This window comes from Cinclus cinclus, chromosome 4 (genome assembly GCF_963662255.1).
Source record: "Cinclus cinclus chromosome 4, bCinCin1.1, whole genome shotgun sequence".
Classification (NCBI taxonomy): Eukaryota; Metazoa; Chordata; class Aves; order Passeriformes; family Cinclidae; genus Cinclus; species Cinclus cinclus.
This window is the reverse complement of record NC_085049.1, coordinates 24,283,413-24,306,565: the sequence shown is the minus strand read 5'-3', so window position 1 is coordinate 24,306,565 and position 23,153 is coordinate 24,283,413. Positions and strand designations below refer to the sequence as shown.

General features: G+C 38.8%; 1 protein-coding gene across 1 annotated transcript; it reads right to left on the bottom strand.

The window, feature by feature from the left end:
- Nucleotides 1-11: 11 nt before the first annotated feature.
- SHISAL1 (shisa like 1) lies at nucleotides 12-14,811 on the bottom strand. Its single transcript, XM_062492488.1, has 4 exons — nucleotides 14,742-14,811; nucleotides 8,545-8,758; nucleotides 1,601-1,918; nucleotides 12-45 (listed from the first exon to the last, which is right to left on the bottom strand). The coding sequence occupies exons 1-4, from the start codon at nucleotides 14,809-14,811 to the stop codon at nucleotides 12-14; spliced, it is 636 nt and encodes a 211-aa protein (XP_062348472.1).
- Nucleotides 14,812-23,153: the final 8,342 nt, after the last annotated feature.

The following is a 23,153-nucleotide window of genomic DNA, read 5'->3' as shown; positions in this document are numbered from 1 at the left end:
ATGGGATGTGCTCACCTGATCCTAACATACATTGCCCGTTTAACGCTTTGGGAAAAGCAAAGAAAGAGAACAACAGAAGTCAGTCATGAGAGATGACCAGGAATCAAGCCTTCAAGAGAATAGAATGCTTTCAATTTATAATGTTAAGGCAGACTAGTAGTATGTAAATGTACAAAATCTACAGCATCTGCAAATGTACACAGACATATCAAGCCAGGATACCACTACTGTTATAGAAATGTAGTTCTTAACATACATGGCAAATTTATCTGGAGACTGGGAAATCAATGTGCAAAAAAGTTGGAAGAATTAGAGGAAGGAAAAAAGGAAAGACGAAGTGAAAAAAAGAGTGCTCACAACAAAGCACAAGCAATTCTCTCTCTCTCAAGCAGCAGCCTCAGACTCTCCTGTTATGAGCAAGCACTGCTGGAATGGTCCTTCAGTCAGATCTGCACAGGATACATCCAGTACGGGCTCCAGTGCCAAGCAACCTCCTCTATCACTCAATTAACCATCATTTCTTTGCCTACTGCAACAAATCTTCAGCTCTGTTTGCTCTAGATCTACACTTAAAATTAGGGGGCAAATGATGAAATCAACGGACCATTGCTTTTATCATCCCATTTGCAACATAGCAATACCCAAAGGCTTCAGACTGACATCAGTGCTGAGGCTTCATGTGCTCCACAGCTCCAGGAACTGCTGTCATCTTTTTCACCCTGCACATTCTTTATTTTGCCAAAACTCAACACTCAGCCTTCTGGAACTCCTCTAAAATACACTCATGACTCGATACTGTCTCTGCATTCTTCTAAATCCTAATGCTTTCTTTGCCAAGAAAGGAAGTCCCTGTCTCGACGCCTTTTTCAGAGAAAAGTTTTTCTCAGCTCTCTCCCTTTGCTTTGGTTTTTTTTGCAAAACCAGTCCAAAATAATTTGATGTCATTCTCTCCCATGGCTATCTGTATTTAATTTTTTCTATTTATGCTGCAAGTTCTGCTTGCTCCCATAGACCTGTCTCCCTTTTGGTCTGAGGTGGTTTTTGTTGGAGGTTTTGTCTTGGTTTCATAGCATTTAACCTTACAGTAGCCTACTTGTGTCACTCTCAAAGGAGATAAAAGCAAAGCTTTTTTGGCTGCGCATATAAAAAACTAACCTGGTTTTATGTTGTTTCTGTACCTTATGCCACAAATAGAGAGGAATTGTGACATCTCACGTTGAAGCTATTCCAACGTCGCTATTTATACAGTCTTTTAAAACCAGAGCAACAGATATACATAGCAATTAGTCTTTGAGACCAGATTAAAACTTCTTTTATAATGGTTGATGCAGATTTGTAGTTTATTTGCATGACACAGTAGTAAAACTGCTCAGCACTGAAAGATGGCAGCACCTGTTTCTCCAAGGAAAGGATTAAAAGATGACTTAATATATTTCAGGGTAAGACATTAGTCCTAAGCAGTAATTCGGTAAGACAGGTCATGATATAAATAATTATGTGCTAGAAATGTTCAGCCTGAATTCACAGGCACTTCAAAATACAGGGGATCACACTCCAAAACAGCAAAAGAATGTATCTCAGTATGGCTTAGCTTACTTACCAGGCAGATGTACTCTGAAAAGACACCAGGGGTGGGCTTAAAGCATCTCCTTTTAAAGTGTGTACTGTCTGTGATGTTCGAGGCTGGGGCTGAGTTTGAGGCTGTGTCTCTGGCTGAGGCTGGGTCTGTCTTGGGTCCTGAGCAGGGTTAATCCATCGGCCCTGTCCCTGTGTCATCCACTTTCCCTGGATTCCCCAGCGGGCCAGGTAAAATTTGCAAATATCATAGTTCATTGAAGAGTAATATAAAAGGTCCAGGATCAGTAAGATCACCACAAAAAAGCCATAGATCCACACTCCTAACAGGGCGCTGTAGTTGCTGTGAAAGGAAGAAAAGGGACAATAAAAAAAGTTGTCTCTCGGTAGTGGTCACTTTGTTACTTCATCAAGGTTGTTTGATTCATTAATTATATATAGGTGGCTGAAACAAAATACGGTTCTAAAGCACGTCTTTAAAAATGAGCTATTTTTTGAACAGGAATACTGCTACAGGCATGATTTTTAGAAACTACGGCCACCTCTTACAAAAAGTTTTGTCCCTCTCATCTGTGCATAGGCTTGCCAGAGCAGCTGCTAAAGACCTCTTAATATGGCTGGTAATAAATTTTAGAAAGGAAGAACATTGGCAAAATCATGTTAGATTTTCCTTCTCACAGGAAGGAAAATATGTACTACATTGAGATGTATATGTTGGTGTAGTTATAATGTGTATATATAGATAAAGGCCATGGAAATTATATGGTGCAGAAAGCTGTAAAGATGTGACAGATGACTAAAGATATTAAAAGAAAGGGGGGGGGGGAAGAGGAGGAAAAAGTGTAAGGGGTCAAAAATTTGGAGATCAAAAAGGGGAAGAAGTGCTAATGCCCTGCTGGAGATGAAGTATTATTAAAAGAAAAATGACTGTCAGGTGTAAATGCAGTTTGGATTGGAAAGTCTGTGAGTGGGGAGGATGAGATCAGAACTGAGATGGAAAGAAATGTATAAAAGTGAGATTGTTAGGTAGAAAGCAAATAAAAGGCTGATCTAGACCCATAAGCTAATGTGGAAGTACATGTACTGGAGATTGTAAAACCAAGAGGAAAGTGAAGGGATGTTAGTAAAAAATGTCATTAGGAGAATGACTGTCTCAAAGAAAAATTATATCAAAGTCATAGTTGGACAACCCACATCTGCATGGAGCTGAACTCAAAAACTGAACACACACTCAAACATGCTCTCCTTTCACAGTCAGAGAAAGTTGCAGGAAACCACATTTTATCATGACATTGATCCAAATGGAAGTGCTGCAAGAAAAAAAAAAAGGATGAGAAGACATATTATACATGCAAGCCAGAAGGATATTTTGGTATTTTAAAAATATGTCCCCCAGCCTTTCTGGATCAAAAGATTTCAAGTCTATGCTTTGAACTTTCATTTCTATTTAAACTATTGTATGACTCTTCCATTTTATACTTTTAAAAAAATCAGGATTTGAAACAAGAAATCAGACTTTTACTTTCTGTGCTGCTATCTGTCAGCACTTCAAGAGACTGACTCTTCCCTTCAGGGAATGATTTTTTTTCACTACACAGCTATAATGCCCTTAGATAAAATTCCCATTTCAGGAGGTCCCATTTCCAATAACTAAGTAACAAGCACAAGGTCCAAGCTGTTAATGGCTCCCTTCCTGTGTAACTTTAGGACTACACAAGCCTAGAATTAAAATTAAACAAACAATCAAGCAAAAAACCCAAACAAACACCTCGCAAAAAACCCCCAACCAAACAAAAAATAAATAAAATTAAAAAACCCCAAACAACCCGAATGTTTCAAAGGAGGATTGGAAGTTGGAAAATTTAATGTTCTGAAAACCCTTAACTCCAGAGCCTTTGCCTCTGCTAAAGACTTGACTCACACATGCAAGCCTAACTTCACACAACAGAGGGTAGACCTCAGTAATGCACTAAAATCTGCAGTTCAGGCCCTTGGAAGTGGAACAGGATCTGGTTAATGCAGGCTTCTCAGCAGTGCTGTTCTTGACTTCCAGTAGATTTAGTCCTACTGGGGGTAAATTCTTCTATTTTCTGTTAATATAAATAAAAGGCAAGCGAAGGCTGGAAAAGTCAGGAAGAAATGCATTTGGACAAATCCATTCTTACTCATCATTAATGCCAATAAGATCCATTTTCCATACAGGTAAGCTGTATTTGATCCACACTAATAAAATGTATTTGTTTTGGCAACACTGTGAGAGGCAAAAATATTCCTTACAGTAAATTCAAAAGAACTTGTTTGTATTTTAGTTCTTTAACTCCATCCACCAAAATTTTGATCAGTGAAAATTAGAGCTATTTTGAGTATTCCACATTTAAGCAGAAATTTATTAATCATGTGTATGTTATTCATCTGCGCCTCCTAAAAAAAAAACATCTGTTACTCACAAGTACAAAAAATCAAAGGCTGTTTTATATTAATTAACAGACAATGGGACAACAGCATTATCAAAAATAGTAAGTAGTATGTTTAGTATGTAGAAGGATATTCTATACATTGATATCTTCTGTTTCTCCAACTGTTAAGGTGGTAGAAAATGTTACTTTTTCTGAAGGCTACTAATCAAAATGAAATTTCCCCTGCAAATCAAGAAAATGTCCTCATTAGAAAACAAACAATCTTATTTACACAGAATAACAGTAAGGTCAGAAACACAGAAGAGAACTTGGAATCCAAAAACTTCTAGGACTTGGTCTCATTTTACTGACCTCAATGATTTAATTGTCAAAGTTTATTCTTGCAATCTGGTTTTCCTGTTCTTTTGGGCAGAAGTTCAGTTTTTATTAAAACTAAAGTGTGAACAGATTCCAAATTTGCTGAGATTTAAATTACAGGGCTTGTTCCATTACAGGGTGTATCAAGTTGCATCCATCTCATTAATTCACTTTTTGAGACAGATAAGATGGTTATAACTAACCTATATCTTTTCAGTAGATTTTGCTGGGTTTTATGTGCAGCACACAAATAACACTTTTTGGAATTCAGGTTTGAAAAAAAACAACAAATGTAAACAATTGGGGGCTGAATTCTACAGCTGCAAATTGTAAATTTGGGCAGATGGTAATGGAAAGGGTTCCTTCCCCTCTACTCAAAAGGGGCTGTTCCTTGGAGTCATAACAGTAAGGGCTGCTCCTAGGAAATGCAAGGTTACATCCTTTGTACTGAGGAAACCAGTGCAGTTTTTGCATCTAGGCTTTAAATGATATTTTTCCCCCCCATTTTTCTTTTATACTTATCTGCAGACCTTTGCCCTATCCTGAGGAATCTCTTACTGCTGTACCTGAGAGATCTTCCCTGCCAAATTACATATTTTTGCAACAGTTGGTAGTGTGATTGATGATTTTTTTTCTTTTTCTTTCCTGTAAAGATGACTCCCTGAGTGCTACCCAAGCAAACACCATTTCTGCAGGGGACATTCAGTACCCAGAGAAAGATAGTGCTATTCTGTTCTCACACTGCTTTGGGTGCCAGTGTTGGAATGAGGTGTGCAGAAGCCATTCCACTCTGACAAACTGGACTAAGAGAGAAGGAAAAACATGGATACACTACAGACGGCCAGAACATTGCTCCAGTATCAGATTAAGGACCCCTATCATAGCAGTACTACTGATAATCCACCAAAATATGCACAACAGAAAACCTGACTACCAAAACTAGACAAACTAGATTCAAGTGGATACTGTTTTTAAGGCTAGTTAAACAATTTCTTAGTTCTAAGGGAAAGTGCTTTGGATTACAGAGCTTTTCCTGTCTTTTAGACATAATTTGTATTTCTAAATTTAATAGTGACTTATTCACATTCAAAAATAATATAGACTAATTAATCTGCATAGTTGCAAAGATATAATACTCCCATATTTTGCTCATATTAAAATACGAATATTGTGTTAGAGTAATGGAAAAATGTAAATAAATGTGGTTATAGTTGTGTTGTGGGACTGGTGAAGACAAATGTGCCTTTTGAGCTATGCCATATCAAAGAAGTCACAAGTCACTTCATTAACTTTCTCCCTCAGCTGTATTATAAAACAAGAAGTTTGTTTTGGTGATCACAATAATGGCTAAGGGGAAAAATAAACCAAATAATAATATTGAAATAAACCAAGCAATAATATTGAATCACTCTTCCTTGGAAACTATAATCCATTTTTTTTCAGTTCATTGCTATTCCCATATCTTAAATTATTCTACCCTGCCACAGTAGAATAGGTTTCAGTAGTTTTTTTTTTTCCAGTGGTGTGTGAAATTAGATCTAACCAAAGAGCTGACTTTGTCACTGTAAACTGAAGCCTGGGTGCATTAGAATCCAAATTATCCTCTATGATAAAGTCAGAGTATTAACTAAGAAGTTTTTTGCAATGTTTTTAATGTAGGCATGTAGGGTTCACTTCTTTCTGCTCCTTCTAAAAATACCAGGAAGTTTCCTACCAGTGTCACTGAGCTCAGGGTGAAAAGATCTCTCTCTTGTCTGTCTCACTCCATGGGTGGAGTTTTACGTAGGAAGCAGTATCTCTTCATTTTCCTGCTCCTGACAGATTTATCTGAAGTGATGTTTGAGGAACAAGGCAATACCAGTTCCATTCCTGCCCTTCTCCACTCTACACCTCCAGAGGCTTTTGAGGGTATCCAGTGTGATTTCACATACCTTTGCAAAAGTTCACACACAGCTGATGTCCCTAGGAATTCCTGGACTGGATAGTAAATAGTCTGCAAGTGGTTCTCAACCACATATCTTACCAACAAAAACTACACAGGTGCCTCTTTCTCCATGACAATTGAAGAAGGTGACTTCTAAAAAATAGTTCTGCATGAAAACTAATATAGTACCTTTTGCTCTAAATATTTTTATCAAAATGAATGCTGTAGTTCACAGAACACCAGACTCCTTTTTTTGTTCCCAAACTGCTCACATACACAACAGCCCTGTGCTATGAAGGCAACTGGATTTATTTCTCTGGGGATGTGTGCACATGTGCAGATGTGAGCAGGCAAACAATTCTGGAGGCAGAGAAATGCTCTGTGTCCCAGGGCAACTTTTGCAATCAGCCGGGACCTGTTCCTGTGCCTTGGACAGGGGCTGCCTGCTCTCTCCATTCCAGGGTGCTGGTGAAAGGAAGGGCAGAAGAGCCTTACCCGAGTAAGCTCTGGCCATGACTACCTGGAAAAGCCTGGGAAGACACTGGGAAAAGCATGAAGCATTGGCTCTTGTCTGAACTGCCTTTGATGGTAACACCCTGACCTCTGCAAGACAGGGTGGTCAGCAGTGCTGGTGCACGGTTTACAGAACAGCAGGGCAAGAAATAAAACCAATTCACTGTGTGCAGGACAAAGACCTGGAAAAGAGTGGGGGCAACAGCATCATGAGCCCATTCTTGGGGCTCATTACCACTGTAAGTGTGCAGCAGATTCTGGCTCTGTCTGTGACTACCTGCAGAGCCCTTCTGTTCTGAGAGTCCTGCGAGGACCTCTCTGACATCCAGGGCTGCTGAGGGAGCAGGGCCACATCAGTACACAAAGGGGCAGCACACCTTGGCTTTTCAGCATGTGTAGAGCACACATTGTGTGGGAGCACTGGGGATATAAACTCTACCAGGCTGCCTAGAACTATTGATGTTGCCAGATTTGGGGAGCCCCAGGGGAAAGTTGCTGGATTGTCTGGGCTGCACAAGAAGTGGAGAAAGTGGATGGTCTTTAATAGGCTCAGTACTACAGCATCTTCCCAGTGTTCTGTGTGATCTGTTCTCATGATCCCAGATGCACTACAAAGCCAAGACAAGGAAATTTCACCTGAAGGTCATAAGTGCACATAAAATAACAGTATAGATCCACATTGATTTAAAGATATAAGGGTAGAGTTTATTTTTGTCTGTCTTTGCAGGTGACCGACATTTTAGCAACCAGTAAATTTAGAGAATGCAACTTCTAGGTCTCTGCACGCCTGAAATTTCTCTGGCAGGTTTGTGTGAGGAGTGACTGTTAAGGAAGGCAGTGCTTTGCTGACTCCATGAGCTGAGCACAGCTGCACACAGTGAGTTGGACCAGCCAGCATCAATATTCCAGCAGCATCATCTCCTAACAGCCCTGCACCTGCTCCCACAGGGATGGCTACAACACACCAATCTGCCCCTTCCTTGTCCTGGAGGGGCTGAATAACAGAATACAGTGGCAGGGGAGCAGACTGATGAGAATTCGATCTTGGGGATTACACCAAGGGAAATCACAACAGATTAGTGTGGCCAGAATGTCAACACTAAACAGGAAACTGACCACAAGGGAAGATTTTGTTCCTGTAAATAGGTATTCAGTAACAAAGATCTACTTGCTACTTCCTACTTCTTTATAAATAAAAAACTTACTGACATTTATTTTGGGGGACAGCCCTCAGCAGAACATGGAAGTATCCCAGGTAACAGGCAAGGAGACAACACAATGTTGGTATAAAAGCAAATACACTCTGTTCCTCAAGGTTAGTGATTTGTTACAAGAGATTAAAATTCAAAAACATCAGGGGTTCCAAATAGGGCATTTGGGTTGATACAGAAAATGTCAGCTCACTCCCTCTCACACCTATGAACAGCTTTGGGGTTTATTTTTACTGATGCACATTTAAGCACACTTTGGATCAAACTGGGGTCAGGGAAAAGACTTTTCTAACTTTTATAAGTAACTTTTTATTTGTCACATTCATATGCAACTTTTACTCTCCTTGCAATGTTTACAGCCCACGTCAAAGAAAGCAAAGCTGAAATATTCCTTCTCTTAGGAGCTCTGCAACAACAAAAAACCTTTTAGTAGTGGTTTTGTGCATAAGTAATTATTCTGATTGCTTCCATCATTAAGTGCACCTCAGACTCTGTTATTAGACCAGGAACAGTTTGGTGAAGAGTGCTTTAAAACTCATTTACTTACTTATGCATATATCCATCTGCATTCCCTGTTAAGTTCATCTGCATAACAGTCTGAAACTCTGTCTCATTGCAGCAATATTTAAACACTGTGTTGTTATGGTGACAGCAAAAGATGTATGATTTGTTGTCGGAAAGACGGGGGCAGTGAAAACCAAAGTGGTAGCGACCTTTGTAGTCCGTGTATGGCTCGCAGACCCGAAAATGCGCGGACAACACTGGAAAACAAAAACAACATTGGCTTTGTCAGTCACTTCTGTTAGCTGCATGTTATCAACTCTCATTTTTCAAAGCTAAACAATTGCTGGTTGATTTCTGAAAAAAATTAGTAGTTCAGAACTTTCAATGTTTTATCATTTAGTACTTAAAGGTAACGATGTTCAGACTTCTGTTGCATTTTGAATTCTGTTGCTTCTATGTTTCTGATTGCCATTGTTTTAAGGGAAGGGAAGAAATGCCCTCCACATTAAGAGGCACAAAATTATTTAGGGAAATACTGTCGTTCTAAATGTATGAATATCCGTAACACACAACAGTGTTCATGTTTGAGTTTCCTGGGAGAACTTAGTAAAAACAAAAAGTCTATGTAGAAACTGCAATAAAAGTTTGATGGCACTTGGTTGACTGTTCCTGATTTATTTTCTTCTTCTCTAAAGGTCAGTCTTTGACAAGGAATATTCTATCAGAAACAGTCACTACCAACCCCATCACAAATTTGAACAACTCTGAATTTGCAAATTTGACAAAACTAATTAGACACAACTAACAAAATACAGGGGTTCCTGGGAGTTCTTACATTTCTTCTTCAATAAGTTCTCATGTAAAGTCTTTATTACAACTCTGAGAACATTTTTCTTTTTTTACAGTCATGTGTCACACTGATTTCACCATCACTTTTATTGGGGGGGGGGGGAGGGGGGAGGAAGCTGTCCACAGATACCCTTTTATCATCTTAGTTTCCCTGAGCTTTTCAATTGTGCAGAGGAGAAGGATAGACATCCCTTCCAAAATGATGGTAAGCAACCATACACAGCTTCCTGAAAGACTTTTAGGAGTCAGTATTTGGTTCCACATTCACAGTTTGTATTATGGTAGGCATTACAGCATCATTTCAGAGTACATGTACCCACAGACACCCCAAAGGGCTTAAGCTCTGAGGAAAGGGAAATGTGGAAGCAGAGTCTGAATCCTCTGCAGTGAAATGTGTTTCCTTTGGAGAACTGAGGCTCAGCATTGCTGTGGGCAGCTGCACTTCATAAGGTTACACCAATTAATAAATGATAGATTCACTTTGGACTGACAGAATTAACCCTTGTAAATTTGGTGCAGAAGTTTCCTGTCAGTTTACCAGTACAAGAGGTTACACATAATGACTTGCATGGATTTAGCTGCACTGCACTGTACCCCTCTTGATCTGCAATTGCATCTATGCACCTTGTCTAATTCTTATATTTTCTACTTTGCTTAAAAAAAAAAGCCTATTCCTAACATTTGTTTGTCAATTTTATAAAATACATTAATTTCAAGACAGATTTTAAAGGATTGTGACAGTGGAGATCACGTCTTTATTTGTGCGTAAGGAGGGGGAGCCTAGAACAAAAAGCAGAGTACTAAACTGACAACAAGGTAATCTTGTACTCCAGTCTGAGTCAAGAAAGCCCACTCTAAATATTTATGTATGCACACAAATACCTGGTGTTATTTGCATGAAACAAGAAATAATTTTTGTAGATTAATTCAGCCAGGAACTGAAAGTGCTGGAAGAAAGCCATTGCTAAAGGAATACAGATATTGAGAAAACTAATTACCTACCTGTTCTTGCCCTACCTGGGGACAAAAAAACCCCATGTGTTCCAAATGTGAAGATGCTATCATCTATGAAGGAACTTTCTTTAGACTTAGGTTTTCAATACCCTCTGTAACTCTTGTAACAAACCTGCATGTTCAAATTCTGTCACAAAATCCACACAGCACGTAACTGCATGGGAATGAGTTTGTTTGAACAAGTACTTTGCTGCACCCCTCCTTAATTAACACAGCAATAATAAAAGCGTGCCAGGATAAATTATGCTGTGAAAAACCTCAATGTTTGCAGCTGGAAGGGACCTCTGGAGGTCATCTCATGCAAATCCTCTGCTTGGGCAGGGCCACCTGTTGCCCAGAACTGTGTCCAAATGGCTTTTGAGTATCGAAGGATGGAGACTCCACATCTTCCACAAGTAACCTGTGGCAGTGGCCAGTCCCCCTCAAGTGCAAAACAATTTCTTGATGTCTGGAGGGAGCCTTCCAGGTTGCAGTTTGTGCCCATGGCCTCTGGTCCTGTCACTACCACTCAGAGGTTAAGCCTGCTTGTCACTGCCAAGTGTTTTGTTTAACTGCACAGGTAGAAGTGTCCCCTGACCACTACATGGCTCCTTTGCTCTTTTTTAAGAAGAAAACAATCCCCAACCTTCTCTGAGAATGAAAACTGAGGAAAGCGTGATGACAGAAGGAAAGAAGAATTAAAATAACATCAGGTCTTGGGAGGAGTGACATCTGCAATAAAACAGTTCTAAGCAAATCCTTAAACAGCAAAAATGTGTCGGTGATTAAAGAAATGCATGATGCGATGACTGAATCCCATTCTGAACTCGGCAGTCAGTGTGTGGTGGGTTACCCCTGCTGGGCAGCTGAACACCATGCAGCTGCCTGCTCACTTCCCCCTCTCTGGGATGGGCCAGGGAATCAGAAAGGCAAAGAGAAAATTCACGGGTTGAGATAAACACTGTTCAACAAATAAGAAATAACCCCACAACACCACCAACAACAAAAAGCAAAGCACAAGTGATGCTAAAGCAATCACTCACTACCAGCAGACTGATGCCCAACCAATCCCTGAGCAATTTTTGGATGAACTCCCACCCCAGTTTTATTGTTGAGCATCCATCCCATGGTATAGAAACCACGCTGGCCAGCCTGGGTCAGCAGTGCCATAGCAGTGCTGTGATGCCAGCACTGCATTGGTCACCTGCCCAAAACACAGTTTTGACCCCATCCCAGCCAGACCTAGCACACAGAGAAAACACTTTCTCAATTTATTGTAATCTGTGTCATTTCAGTTGCTGTCTTTGCTTCTCTGTGGATCAGAGATCCAATAAAGTGAGATTTATCTTCTTCCAAGTGTTTTTCTTTTTTTTTTCCCCTGAAAATAACTTGGCTTAAATCCCCAGGTTTAAAATTTCTAGAGAAATACTTCAGATAAAAAGTATTGTACCTGTAAAGGCCTTAAGTTGTCTGTTGCAAAGGTGCAGCTGTGTCTGAAGTGGAGCTGCAAGTGCAAATACTCACACTGTTTCTGAAAACAGTTATTGAACAGTTGATAGAGATGCTCCTCTCTCTGTTCCAACTGATTTCCAGAGAATAGTCTGCCATGCTTCATCATCACAAGACTTACCTACTTAAAAGCTACACAGCCAGCAAACGTCAAACTGTTACTTCTCTATCTGGTCACAGCTAGAGATCTGCCTAATGTACATTTTTAATTTAGATACTGAATTTTTAAAGCCCCAAGACACTCTGAATGGCTGGTGTTCATAAGCTCTCCATATGGAACCACAGAAATATTCATATGTATGCATTTTACCACATGTTAACTTGCTGTGTGGATGTTAATTTCCTACTTCAAAGAAAAAAAATGCTGTAATGTGCAAATAATTTGATGATTTTTGCTTGTTAATATAAGCCCTGCTGTCAGCACTGATTTTATAAATGTGTTTCAATCCTTTAAATGAGTAAGCATCAACAACTGCAAAGCCAGTCTAAGAGTTAGTGGTCAGAAAGTCTCTTCTAGCATGACTACATGCTGCTCCTCCCTTTATTATGCATTCCTTGTGTGCCCAGTAAAACCAGTAAGTGCTGACAACCCCTAAAACATCACTGTGATCTTGTTAGCATTGAAATAAAATACCTCAAGTTTCATATTCTCAATCCAGAAACTGATTACTAAGATTGTTAATCTAAAAATACCAAAGTGAAGCAAGATCTTACAGATGAAAACCTAGGGCGCTCAAAGGGAGACTTGCCATTAGATTTTCATTTCAGCTCAGGTTAAAAATGAGGTTCCTATCATTCCAGTGAAAATAGCATCATTTTTTTTTTTTCTTCTTCATTCCCCTATCACTCACTGCATCAAGTCAGTAGTTTTCCTTTACTGAAACTGATCTGTCTTGGACCAAGGAAAAAAAAAAATACATTGACTGGCTGAAAAATAATAATACATTTCCTCCTGTAAAATGTGTTGTGAGTTACCAATCACCTAAACCCCTTCCTACAGATGACAGTGGCAATGTTCCACAAGGAGGGAGCAGAGTTTGGCTGGCATGAAAGACTTGTGATGATTTCAGATTAAGCCTGGACTCTACATGCTAATAGAGGACATCAGATAATAAAATACCAATAGCCAAGGAGCATCAAAATAATAAGAAACACATTTACAAAGCCAATAGTTATCAAGGATAAGAGATGAAATATGTAAGTAGTAAAAGCTGTATGTAACTGGTTTCAAATAAAAACACTGCACTTCTCAGGCAGTACTTTTAAGAGAGAAAAAAGAAAAGTCCAGGTTTGAGGGAATACAGCAGTGGTTGAATGCAGCTATTAGCATGCACAGTGCAATCACAGTGTCCCACTCAACTCTAACACATGTATTTTTATCATCTTGAGGAAATGGGTTGGAAAAGTGGGACCTCAGGAGAGCTCTAGCTGAAGTCCCATAAAAAGAGTGGCAAAGGTAAAAAAAACCTTAAAAATGGACAGAGAGACTGGAGCAGCTGGAATAGTTTTGTCATGTTTGATCCCTGTTTGATCACTACATTGAAGACTTCTTGATAGCTGAGCTCATTGCTACATCAGGGGAGGCAGATTTTTGAAATTTCTTTAGCCTAGAGGAAGACAAAGAAGCAGTTCCAGCCCCTCTGCCTGATCCCAGTTCATCAGAGGAAAAGGACACTTCCATAATTAGGAATACAGCATCATACACGGGGATTTCAGGGGAAGGGCTCTAAAGGAAAACAGTGATTTAACCTGAGCAGAGGAGTGCTCTGGTTGATAATATTATAAAGCAAATATAGCAAAAGGGCTGTGTCAGAGCTAAATAATGAACTATCATTAGCAAGAATCAACTTGAACACTGCAAACAAGCAATGAGACTGTGGGCAACAAAACACATGCTTGAACTGACTGGCGAGGATACAAGTACTAATATTTTATGAATATTAAAGATACAGACTCAGTAGTAACAATTCTGACTGGAGCACAAGAGTACTTTAAGAAACATGGTGCCTAGGGAAGTTTTAACTCTGGTGGTTGAGGATATGATGCACTACAACAGAATAAGGTGCAGTGATTGAAAAAAAGTCTTTTTATATTAAAAATTGCCTCAAGAATGGAGAATAAAAGATATTGAACTAAAAGCCAGTAAGACCAAACCTATTTGGACTAAAAATTTGGATTAAAATTTTTATTTTAAATATTCTCTCATGATTGCAAAAACCCTAATGCCATAAATGACTTCTGATGAACAAATACAAACAATAATCAGAGCACTCGACTAACTCTCAGTCTAACAACTGGCACATCTCCACACAAACCCTTCCTGTGTGCTAATAGCAAACATCTAGAGCAGAACTACCAAGCACCCGGAGAAACATCTCTGGTCCAGTCAATTCTTTAGATTCAGGAAAATTACCCACATTCCAAGTTCAATCCTTCAGGTGCTTTACATTCCCTAGTGTGCACACAGAAAAACACAAAACTGGAGCCTGATGACTTGCTCTGCTCCAGTGGGTGGTTATTTGGCAGAATGAATGTGTTTTATGGTGGCATAGAAATTATTATTTTCTTTTAGGTGAGCTGAAAAAACAGCATACCCAAGAAAATAAAGCTACTCTTTCAACTTTCCAGTCTGCTTTGTTCTTAATGTGAATTTTCAATTCCATTTTGAATTTTAGTTTCCAGTTCTTAAATACAAAGAGGCTTCATTTGTATTTGAGCTGGATGACCTTGAAGGTCCCTTCCATCCCTAACCATTCTGTGATTCTATGACTTATTTATTATGCAATTAATAATTATTTTGTTTTATATGCTTTGTAGGAACCCAGTATTAAATTGCAATTATTTTTTTGCTGTGGCACGTATCAGTAAAAGATAAATTATAAAAGTTACCTGCTGATAAGAGTAATGAGAGCAGAACCATCAGCACATTCAAGGACTGCTGACCACAACTTGTCATCATTGGCTTTCTTGGTCCATTAGAGAATTACCTATTGGACAAGACACAACATCATGATTAAGTAGTGTCTGTTTCATCTCCTTTCACTGCTCAAATGTTCACTTTCCCACAAAGCTTTGGTAAAATGAGATGGCTTCACACAGTAGGAGAAAAAAATCATATTTTTTTCTAGGTTTACAAGTGAAATAAATTCTCCTTTCTATGATTAAAATTCCTTTTTCATTTCACCATGGATATATAAAGCTGTTTACATGCTTTTCATTAACCCAGGCTAGAGATGAATCATATAGAGTCTTTACTGAATATTCATATGTCCCCTGTAATCTACATCCAGCAGAACTGTGCTTATTTTACTGGCACAAGAACAGTTGTATTGTATTGTATTATACATGTAAGGGCTAGAAAGGAATAAACAACAGAAAAATAAATTGGCTGCTTTGAAAGTCAATCTGTTTTACCCCATTAGAGGGTGCAGTCGTTCAGAAAGTGGGTCAAGCAACTGAGATGGTTGGAAACACTTCAAAAAATGTCTTTCCATTAGAATCAGAGCCTTTCATGGGATTATTATTTGTTGTTTTCCTAGGACGGGGAGTGAGAAGTGATGTGTTTGATCTGACTGGCGGCCCTCCTACAAAGGTTCTCCTTGGTGTTTCCCAGACAGGGTGAGCCTCAACTGCTCTTTCCTTCACACTGATTCAACAGCAGCAGCTGCAGCAGGGACGGTTCCAGGTGTCACCCCCAAGGTGAGCAGGAGCAGGTGGTACTTGCCCTGCTGATGCCTTAAGGTTTAGCTTTCACATTCTCCAGATCCTGTACTGCATCAGTATGTAACTCTGAACTCCATATAAAGTGTTAGCAAGTTCTCCTCATAGTTTAGTTAGACAAATCAATCCTTTTCCAGCCTGAGAACCAAGGACACAGCTGCAGCTTCATGCCCAAAACGTGTAAACAACAGCGAATTGAGGAGAGCAGTCTGGGTGGGACTTCACAGCCTGAAGCTGTAATTGGACAGTTAACCCCAATAATGGAAATGGACCAAAACTTACAGAAGTGTGAAAACTTGTGACCTGGGATCTATCTTGAGTGTATCCTTGGCCAGGCTCTTGTGCACCCAAGGTGTGTCCTGTGAAGACCTTTTTAATAAATACCTACTTTATTCCTTTAACACTGTCTAGCCCCTGTTCCAGGTAGCCTCTCCAGGCATCGCCGCCATCACTGATAAATCCAAATAACTCTGGGTCTTGGATGTTTCCAGCATCCTGGACACACACTGACATCAGGGCACAAGAAGAGAGGTAATTTCTGCCTTTGTACAGGAACACTGTGTGCACTTGGGCCACACACAGGATGGCCCAGGGGGGCTGCAGCAAGCTGGTGTGCTGAGTCCAACTCCTGCACTGCTCAAATTGTTCCAAGGTGTTTACCATCTAGCAGCTTGGGAAAAAAAAAAAAAAAGGGAAATGGCAATTTCTGCAAAAATTACACTGCTCCTGACACGTTGAGAGACACATTTTGCCAAATGCTTATGAAATAAATGCTGTATCCTATAAATATGATGTGGTTTACTAGTTGGTGTCTGCTACAACCTACTGATCCAAATTAAAACCACCAAACAATTGCACCTGCACGTAACAAAAGGGGGAGGGGGTGAAAATGAGCACACTGTGAGTGACTGAATTCTGAGTAGCAGACGTGGGCACTGGAGGGGAGACAGTGCTACCTACAAAGTGTTGGGAGGCAAAAGATTTCTCACTAACACAAACTGCTGTGTGGCACAGGCAGATTCACCAAGAACTATCTCAGCATATAGATCACAAACCTAAAAATCAGTCTAACTTTTGTACAAGAAATCACAGTTCACACTGTGTTGAAAGCATGATTAACACCCAAAGCACTATTTCTAGCTTTAAGATAAGCCAGTTCCTCCAGAGGGGGGGGGAAAAAAAAAAGCATTTAATCACAAAAAAACAAAAAAAACCAAAAAAACCCAACCCAAACAAATAAATAATAAAAAAAAAAAGCAGCTACAAAGAACAAACTATTGCCAATATTTATAGGAATAAAAAGAATTTGATAATTTCCTGAGTAAACCAAAGCTGCAGGAATTCTGGTAGTGATTCAGTAATGCAAGGAAATCTTGGCCTTCATAACAGTTAATTAAAAAGAGATCAATAAGCACTCCTGTTGTGTATCTGGGACGACAAAGATGTTTGGTATAGCTGAGACTATTAAATATTTCCATATCAAGAATAATTCAGGATGACATTAATGAGTTGGTACTAAGGTTTGTAATTAGATATTTGCAATTCTGTGTAATTTGTAACTAGTTATGTCAGCAGAAATAACAGGGGACATATATATAATTTTTTCAGTTTGCTGGAAAACAATGGCAACTTTCAGAGGACCAGAAGAAATGTAAGAACACTTTTAGAAGTAAATTAGATAATCCCAAATTTGAGAGTGTGATGTCAATCCAGACAATAACAATGGCATGGTTAATGTGCATTCCAATTAATAAATAATGGGGATAAATGTTATTAATATCATCACTATGGGCTTATGGCAAAGGTAATTTTATTTCTCTCAGGGCTGTTGACTAAAGTATCTTAGAGATAGTTATAATGTAGGAGATGCTTGTAAAAAGCTCACTTTAGTAGCATGCAATCTGAGCAGGCAGTGAGAATGATGAAAAAAGACTTATCAGTTGTGGAAGAATAACTCAGTCTGGAAGTCAGGTGCATGTCTTAGAAAACACAATTCTGTTAGTAACTGAGTACAGCCTCACTGCTAATTTCTTAAACAACACCGTTGGTACAAATCTTGAAGCTTTTCAGGGAGGGAAATTTATTCAATTATATCCAACAGAACGGGCAACAATGAAATTGGCATTTTAATCCAAATCATGCAATGCTTCTTTTTTATTGAGTGCCGGCTGGGAGTATCAGAGTGGGGGACTACACAACAAGAGCTGCACATCAAGAGCCAGCAGAGTGACAGAATCTGTGCAAATGAGTGCATGCATACATCTAGGGAAGTATTTGTGGCAGTAGGGAAATGCTCCAATTTTATAACTTAATAAGTAATAGTTTTATTGCTTCAGTGATCATTACACAGAATAAGATCATTATTTTTCAGAAGTCAGAAATACAAATAACTGTTAAGTCCTTGACTATTTTGAGTTTTTTTACATGCTGCTGTCTGGCTAAAGCCGCTGTATTTCATGCAGTACCACGGTGACATCTCTGGGCTATTAGAGATCCACTCAGCCACTGGAAGACATGTGCAGGACAACAGGTGATATGCTACAAGAAAGAGCCTAAATCAAACACGGCATTTCCTGCTGTCAGGCCACAGAATAGAGAGAGCAGAAACGTGGTAATTACCAGTGATACAGATAGATAAATTATCATTTTTTATTGTTATTAAAGACTGATGGCGTTATAAAATCAGAACACTATCAGAACATTACAGCTGAAGGACAGAGGAAAGGAAGATTTAGTTGTAGTATCTTTTTTGTTTGTTTTTTTTTTTTTTTTTTTAGTAGAATTTCAGGGTCTGGGGTCTGTGTGATTATGTTTTCCTTCCAGTTCAGAAAACCAGCAATTAGAAGGGTGGTCTAAAATACCAGTTTTCATTTTTAAGGCACCATTCTAAGCTTATTTGTGGTCACTGTGGAGGTAAGGATGATGCTCATCTTTTTCTTCCTCCTTTAAGGTTTGTACCCTCACACCACCTCCTTCCCTTCTGGTGGCAATCACAAATATCTCTGCAGCTACTCCAGAAAGCAGACTAAAGAAATAGTTGAGGAATTGCATTTTAGAGGCTTTTTTTCACTGTTTGTCCATTTCTTGTCCTTACGCCCCTCTCTCACTATTTATTACTATTATTATTACTATGCAAGCAGCTGCATGGCACTTAGTTGCAGGCTGAGGTTAAACCATGACCCATGTCCAATTTGGAATAGAAAAAATGGTCCTCACTCATTATTTTTGCTCTCTTCTCATGAACAAGGATTCTGTCCAGAATATTGCTTTTCCTCACAGAGGATGCAGCCACACACGATCCAAAGACAGCAGCACTCAAAGGAAAGGTGCTGTAATGTTGTGATCAAGGGGACCACAGAAATGTATGAGTTCATTATGACAGATTTTACTTTTCTGTGACATTTTAGCTCTCACTCTGTTCCTACCTACACTGCTTTGGTTATCCTCAATTTTATCTAGCTGTCTTTTCTTGAAGGGAAGCAGTGAATCACTGCAAAGAAAAGCTGCCAAGAGAAACAACCATTTCATGAGGGAAGATTCTGATGAAAGAATACTTTTCCCCTGACTTTGAAGGAAAGGAAAAGCTATGTTCAGAAGAGATGTCAGAAAAACAAAGCACATTTTGCATTTTTTTTTAATAGGAAGAACAAAAGGAGCTAGAGCAAGAGAATTCATTCAACACATCAGCAGTGCCTCACAAGTTTTCTCTCTGTCTAGAGCTGAAAATAGGGCAATTCAGGAGATAATTTAATTCCTTTTACCTGCCATAGAATTAATAACATCTAAACAATTCTCAGCAGAAGTTCTCAGGATTCCCACCACCAGTGGTTTTCTAACCTTCCCAGGGAATTCCCCAGTGTTTCTCTACCCTGGAAAGCTTTCCCTATGCCCAGCTTGCAGCTCCTTTGCTTTGCTTTAAGCCCTCTCTATCAGCAGTGGAGTTGGAGAATGATTCACCTGCAGACACACTGGTTACACCTCTTTGCATCAATATTTTAATTAATACACACAAGAGGTGCTATCATATCTTCACTCAGCCTTTTCTTAAGCTAACAGCTTACACCCCTTGCAATCTTTCCTTAAAAAACATCCTTGTTACACCTTCTATGCCCCCTCTTTTATCTGACTCTGTCCTTTACAGCAAGGTTGTGCAAGTAACTCCAGCATTTTGTTTCCAGAGGTTTGTATTTTCTTAGTGCCCTGAAAGTCCTCATCAACATCCCAATATCTGCCAGTTCTTCTGAGAGAAATAAAAACACAGCATTACCAAAGTGCAGAGAGCCACGGAGATTCTGCTAGTTCTCAGTTACTCCAAGGAGACACAGGTAAATAACTCCCTGTTAAACCAAGAGAGGAACACCTACACACAGACAAAATACATGGGTAAAAATGCATCAGGGCTACATGAGACACAATGCTGGTGCATTGTGGCAGCAGCAAGGGGATGAGTAACATGACCAGAGCACAACAGTGGTTGAGAAAGCTGTTTAAAATTAGATGGAAAAGGCTATGATCCAAACCTATCTCCTAGTCCAGCTCTGTTCACTTCTCACATTAAAGAGGGCTTAAAAATGCATCCAGTATGTGCTCATGAATGCCACTGCAATGAAATTACAGGCTTACTACAAAGGAAGCAATATAAATGGCATGGAAGAAAACCTGGTTGTTAAGAAAACATGTGGTTTCACACTGCAGCAACCTCAACAAAATGCTTATGAAAAACAGATACTAGGTTAAAATTGACAGTTGTCTTATTTGAAACAACCTATGAAAAGCAGCTGCTGGTAGAAAAGTTTCTGGATTATGATGCAGCACTAACATTACTCAGTGCCTCTTCCCTAAAAACATCTCACTACACACATGCTGGAAGTTAAGCATGTGTGAGTCTCTACCCAGCTGCAGATAAAGTCTTTGCAGTCAGAGCTTCAGTACTGCTAAAGGTGAGCAAATGCATATGACACCACCTAGGCCACAAAATTCTTCCTCATTATTTTCTGAATTTTAAAATTGAAAATGCAAACTGCTTTGTTTCATTTCACCCTCCCATGTTTATTATTTCCCACAGCTGCTCTCCAAACAGTTATGAAGAGACAAGCATGAATCCCAAAAAATAAAACTCTGAAGTACAGCCTGAAGGTCATCTTATAAATTTCAAGTTGTTATTAAGAGGATGGGGCTAAGAAACCTCCACATGCCACAAGTGTCAGCTGTAAAAGCCACTCGTTCCTTTCCTTTTACCTCTCTTTTACCCCTTCCCCTTCTCACCAACACTTTGACTTGGTCCTTGGGAACTGTCCCACAGCCACACCCTGGGAGACACATCAGGAGCATCCAAGGAACCCTGGAAATGGGTTTTAGCAGTCCCCACCCTAAGCACAATGCACAACAGTCTGATACAGAAGTCAAAGGATCCTTTTATTACAAGAGATTTAATTTTAGAGAGTCGGTGGTGCATTCAGACCTTATAATCACAACATTTAACTGATGAGAAAGTTCCACAAGAGAGCACAAACTCTTTATTTACAGCCAAACTCTAAACTGTCTCTGCAGCAGATCTAATATTAATGCAGTATTAAGGCTAAAAATGTAAAGATATTAAATAATGTAAAGATATAAATAATAAGCAAATAATAAATAAAAATCTAGATAACCATAAAGATAAACAAGCATAAATTAATAAATAATAAATAATGTAAATATATTAAAGATACCATAATGCAGCTGTAGTGCAAATAAGTAATTCATTACATACTTGCATTTGGTAGAATAAATGTTTAATTCCCTAGATTTATTGCTGATAAAGGTCAGAAAATTTTAGACTTGTCTGTCCTACAACTGGCCTTATACTCTATACATTTTGGGGAAAAATACCTAAATTACTTTGTGGAGACAGCCAGCTTTGTAAAAATAACAGCTGCAGTTGTAATGGTTTCCTGACACTGGTAACTAACTTCAGCTACAAGTTAGTGACAACTTTCTCACTTGTCATTAAGCAAGATTCATTCTGCAGCCAAAAGCTGCAACCTTCCCTAATGCTCTGAAACCACCGAGACCAAAATATTTGTATTTTCTCATTTGCATGTGCTTAATCAGCCTGAGCATAGGCAGCCGATAAAGGTTTGTTGTAGTCACCCAGGACCCTTATTTTTAGTGAAATAACTCAGTCCAGATGTACACCTGGATTACTGAGTCAGCTGAGGGGATTTTGTACAACCCAACATTTAAGATCTGTGGGAGCTCAACCGAGTGCTTAGTTAATGAATTCATAAATCTGCCAGGGTGAAGCTGTCAAGCTATGCACGAAGGCAATCGGAGAAAACTGAATTTTCACTCTGAAATTATGAATGGTCTTGGTCTCCCAGGAAGCAGGAATGATAAGGAAATATACACAGTTGTGTAATAATATTATAGGAGACTTTAAGAAAAGGAGAGGATACATTTTTAAGTGATTATAAATCTCTACTGTTAATCAAGTTACAGTTTTTAAAGAAATGCTAGGCTCTTCTCTAGGGAAACTTCTGATTGTGTTTTTTTGAGTTACTTTCAGTACAGAACCAGAGAAAATGTACTTTAGTTTAAATTATGACCAAATCTTAATTTAATAATACAATTTCTACTAGTTTATGTGAAACAGTTTGTCCAAGTAATTTTAAGGATGTTACTAAGAAATAAAATGAGTTTTAATGGTAAGATTAGAGGTTTTACAACAGCCAGGTTTTATAAAACTCCCAGATCTAATCCCTCATTCTGCTTTACAGTACAGCTCTAAAATTTGTCAATGTGTGTACCTGTAAAAAGGGCAGTAAACCTGGCTACTGTCATTTTAATATCCATTTGAGAAAAAAAAAAGCAATATATCAGCAGTTTATCTAGTGAAAACTGAGCACATGTTTTGTTTCCCCAATATTCTGTCAGCTTTATATATACAGAAAGCAAAAAGCTACCTATAGTCACTCTGGGAACATTTTTGACATGTTTTCCTTTCAAAATGGCCTCTTTTCTGTAATAAACCTTCCAGTGCAAAGTCTGACATCTAAATTTTATTTCATTCTCACATTGTTTGACATCAATTATCAACTTCTGTATCTAATCAGAGGGGTTTTTAACCTTCTGTCACTCTGGGTCTGTAGATATTTTCTAATGTTATTTTGTTCAAAAGTGAAAAAAAAAAAAATATGAGGACCAAGTTAAACAAAAATTGAAGTTAACTCAGAAAAGCATTAATTTGATCATATCAAATACAAAGGAAATAAAAACTCTCATAAATACTTTTTTCATTTTCCCACCAGCTTTAGAAAGGATGCTTCCTTTTACAGATACAAGTTATTACTCCATTCCTTTGAACTCAAACATTTCAAAATGCAATAAAAATACTTCTTCCCTCATGAGGATCATTTAACCATGCCAACACAAAGTGTAGCTTATCTGACATAGATGGATCTGCACTACAAGTATTTTGGCAGCATTATTCCAACTTTCCCGAAAAAAACACCTCACCGTGCAAAAGGCAAGAGTTCCTCATTTTTAAAACCTGTAACTAGTCCCTTAAGAGGAAAAAAAGTCTGAATTCCTGCAAACATT

Bases quoted from the DNA above. Each gene is read 5' to 3' on its own strand.
- SHISAL1 (XM_062492488.1), bottom strand. From the start codon at position 14,811: ATGATGACAAGTTGTGGTCAGCAGTCCTTGAATGTGCTGATGGTTCTG. The intron at 8,759-14,741 runs GTAACTTTTATA...TTTGTTTTCCAG, and splicing joins CTCATTACTCTTATCAGCAG to TGTTGTCCGCGCATTTTCGG. The intron at 1,919-8,544 runs GTAAGTAAATGA...TTCCTTTCACAG, and splicing joins GCAGATGGATATATGCATAA to CAACTACAGCGCCCTGTTAG.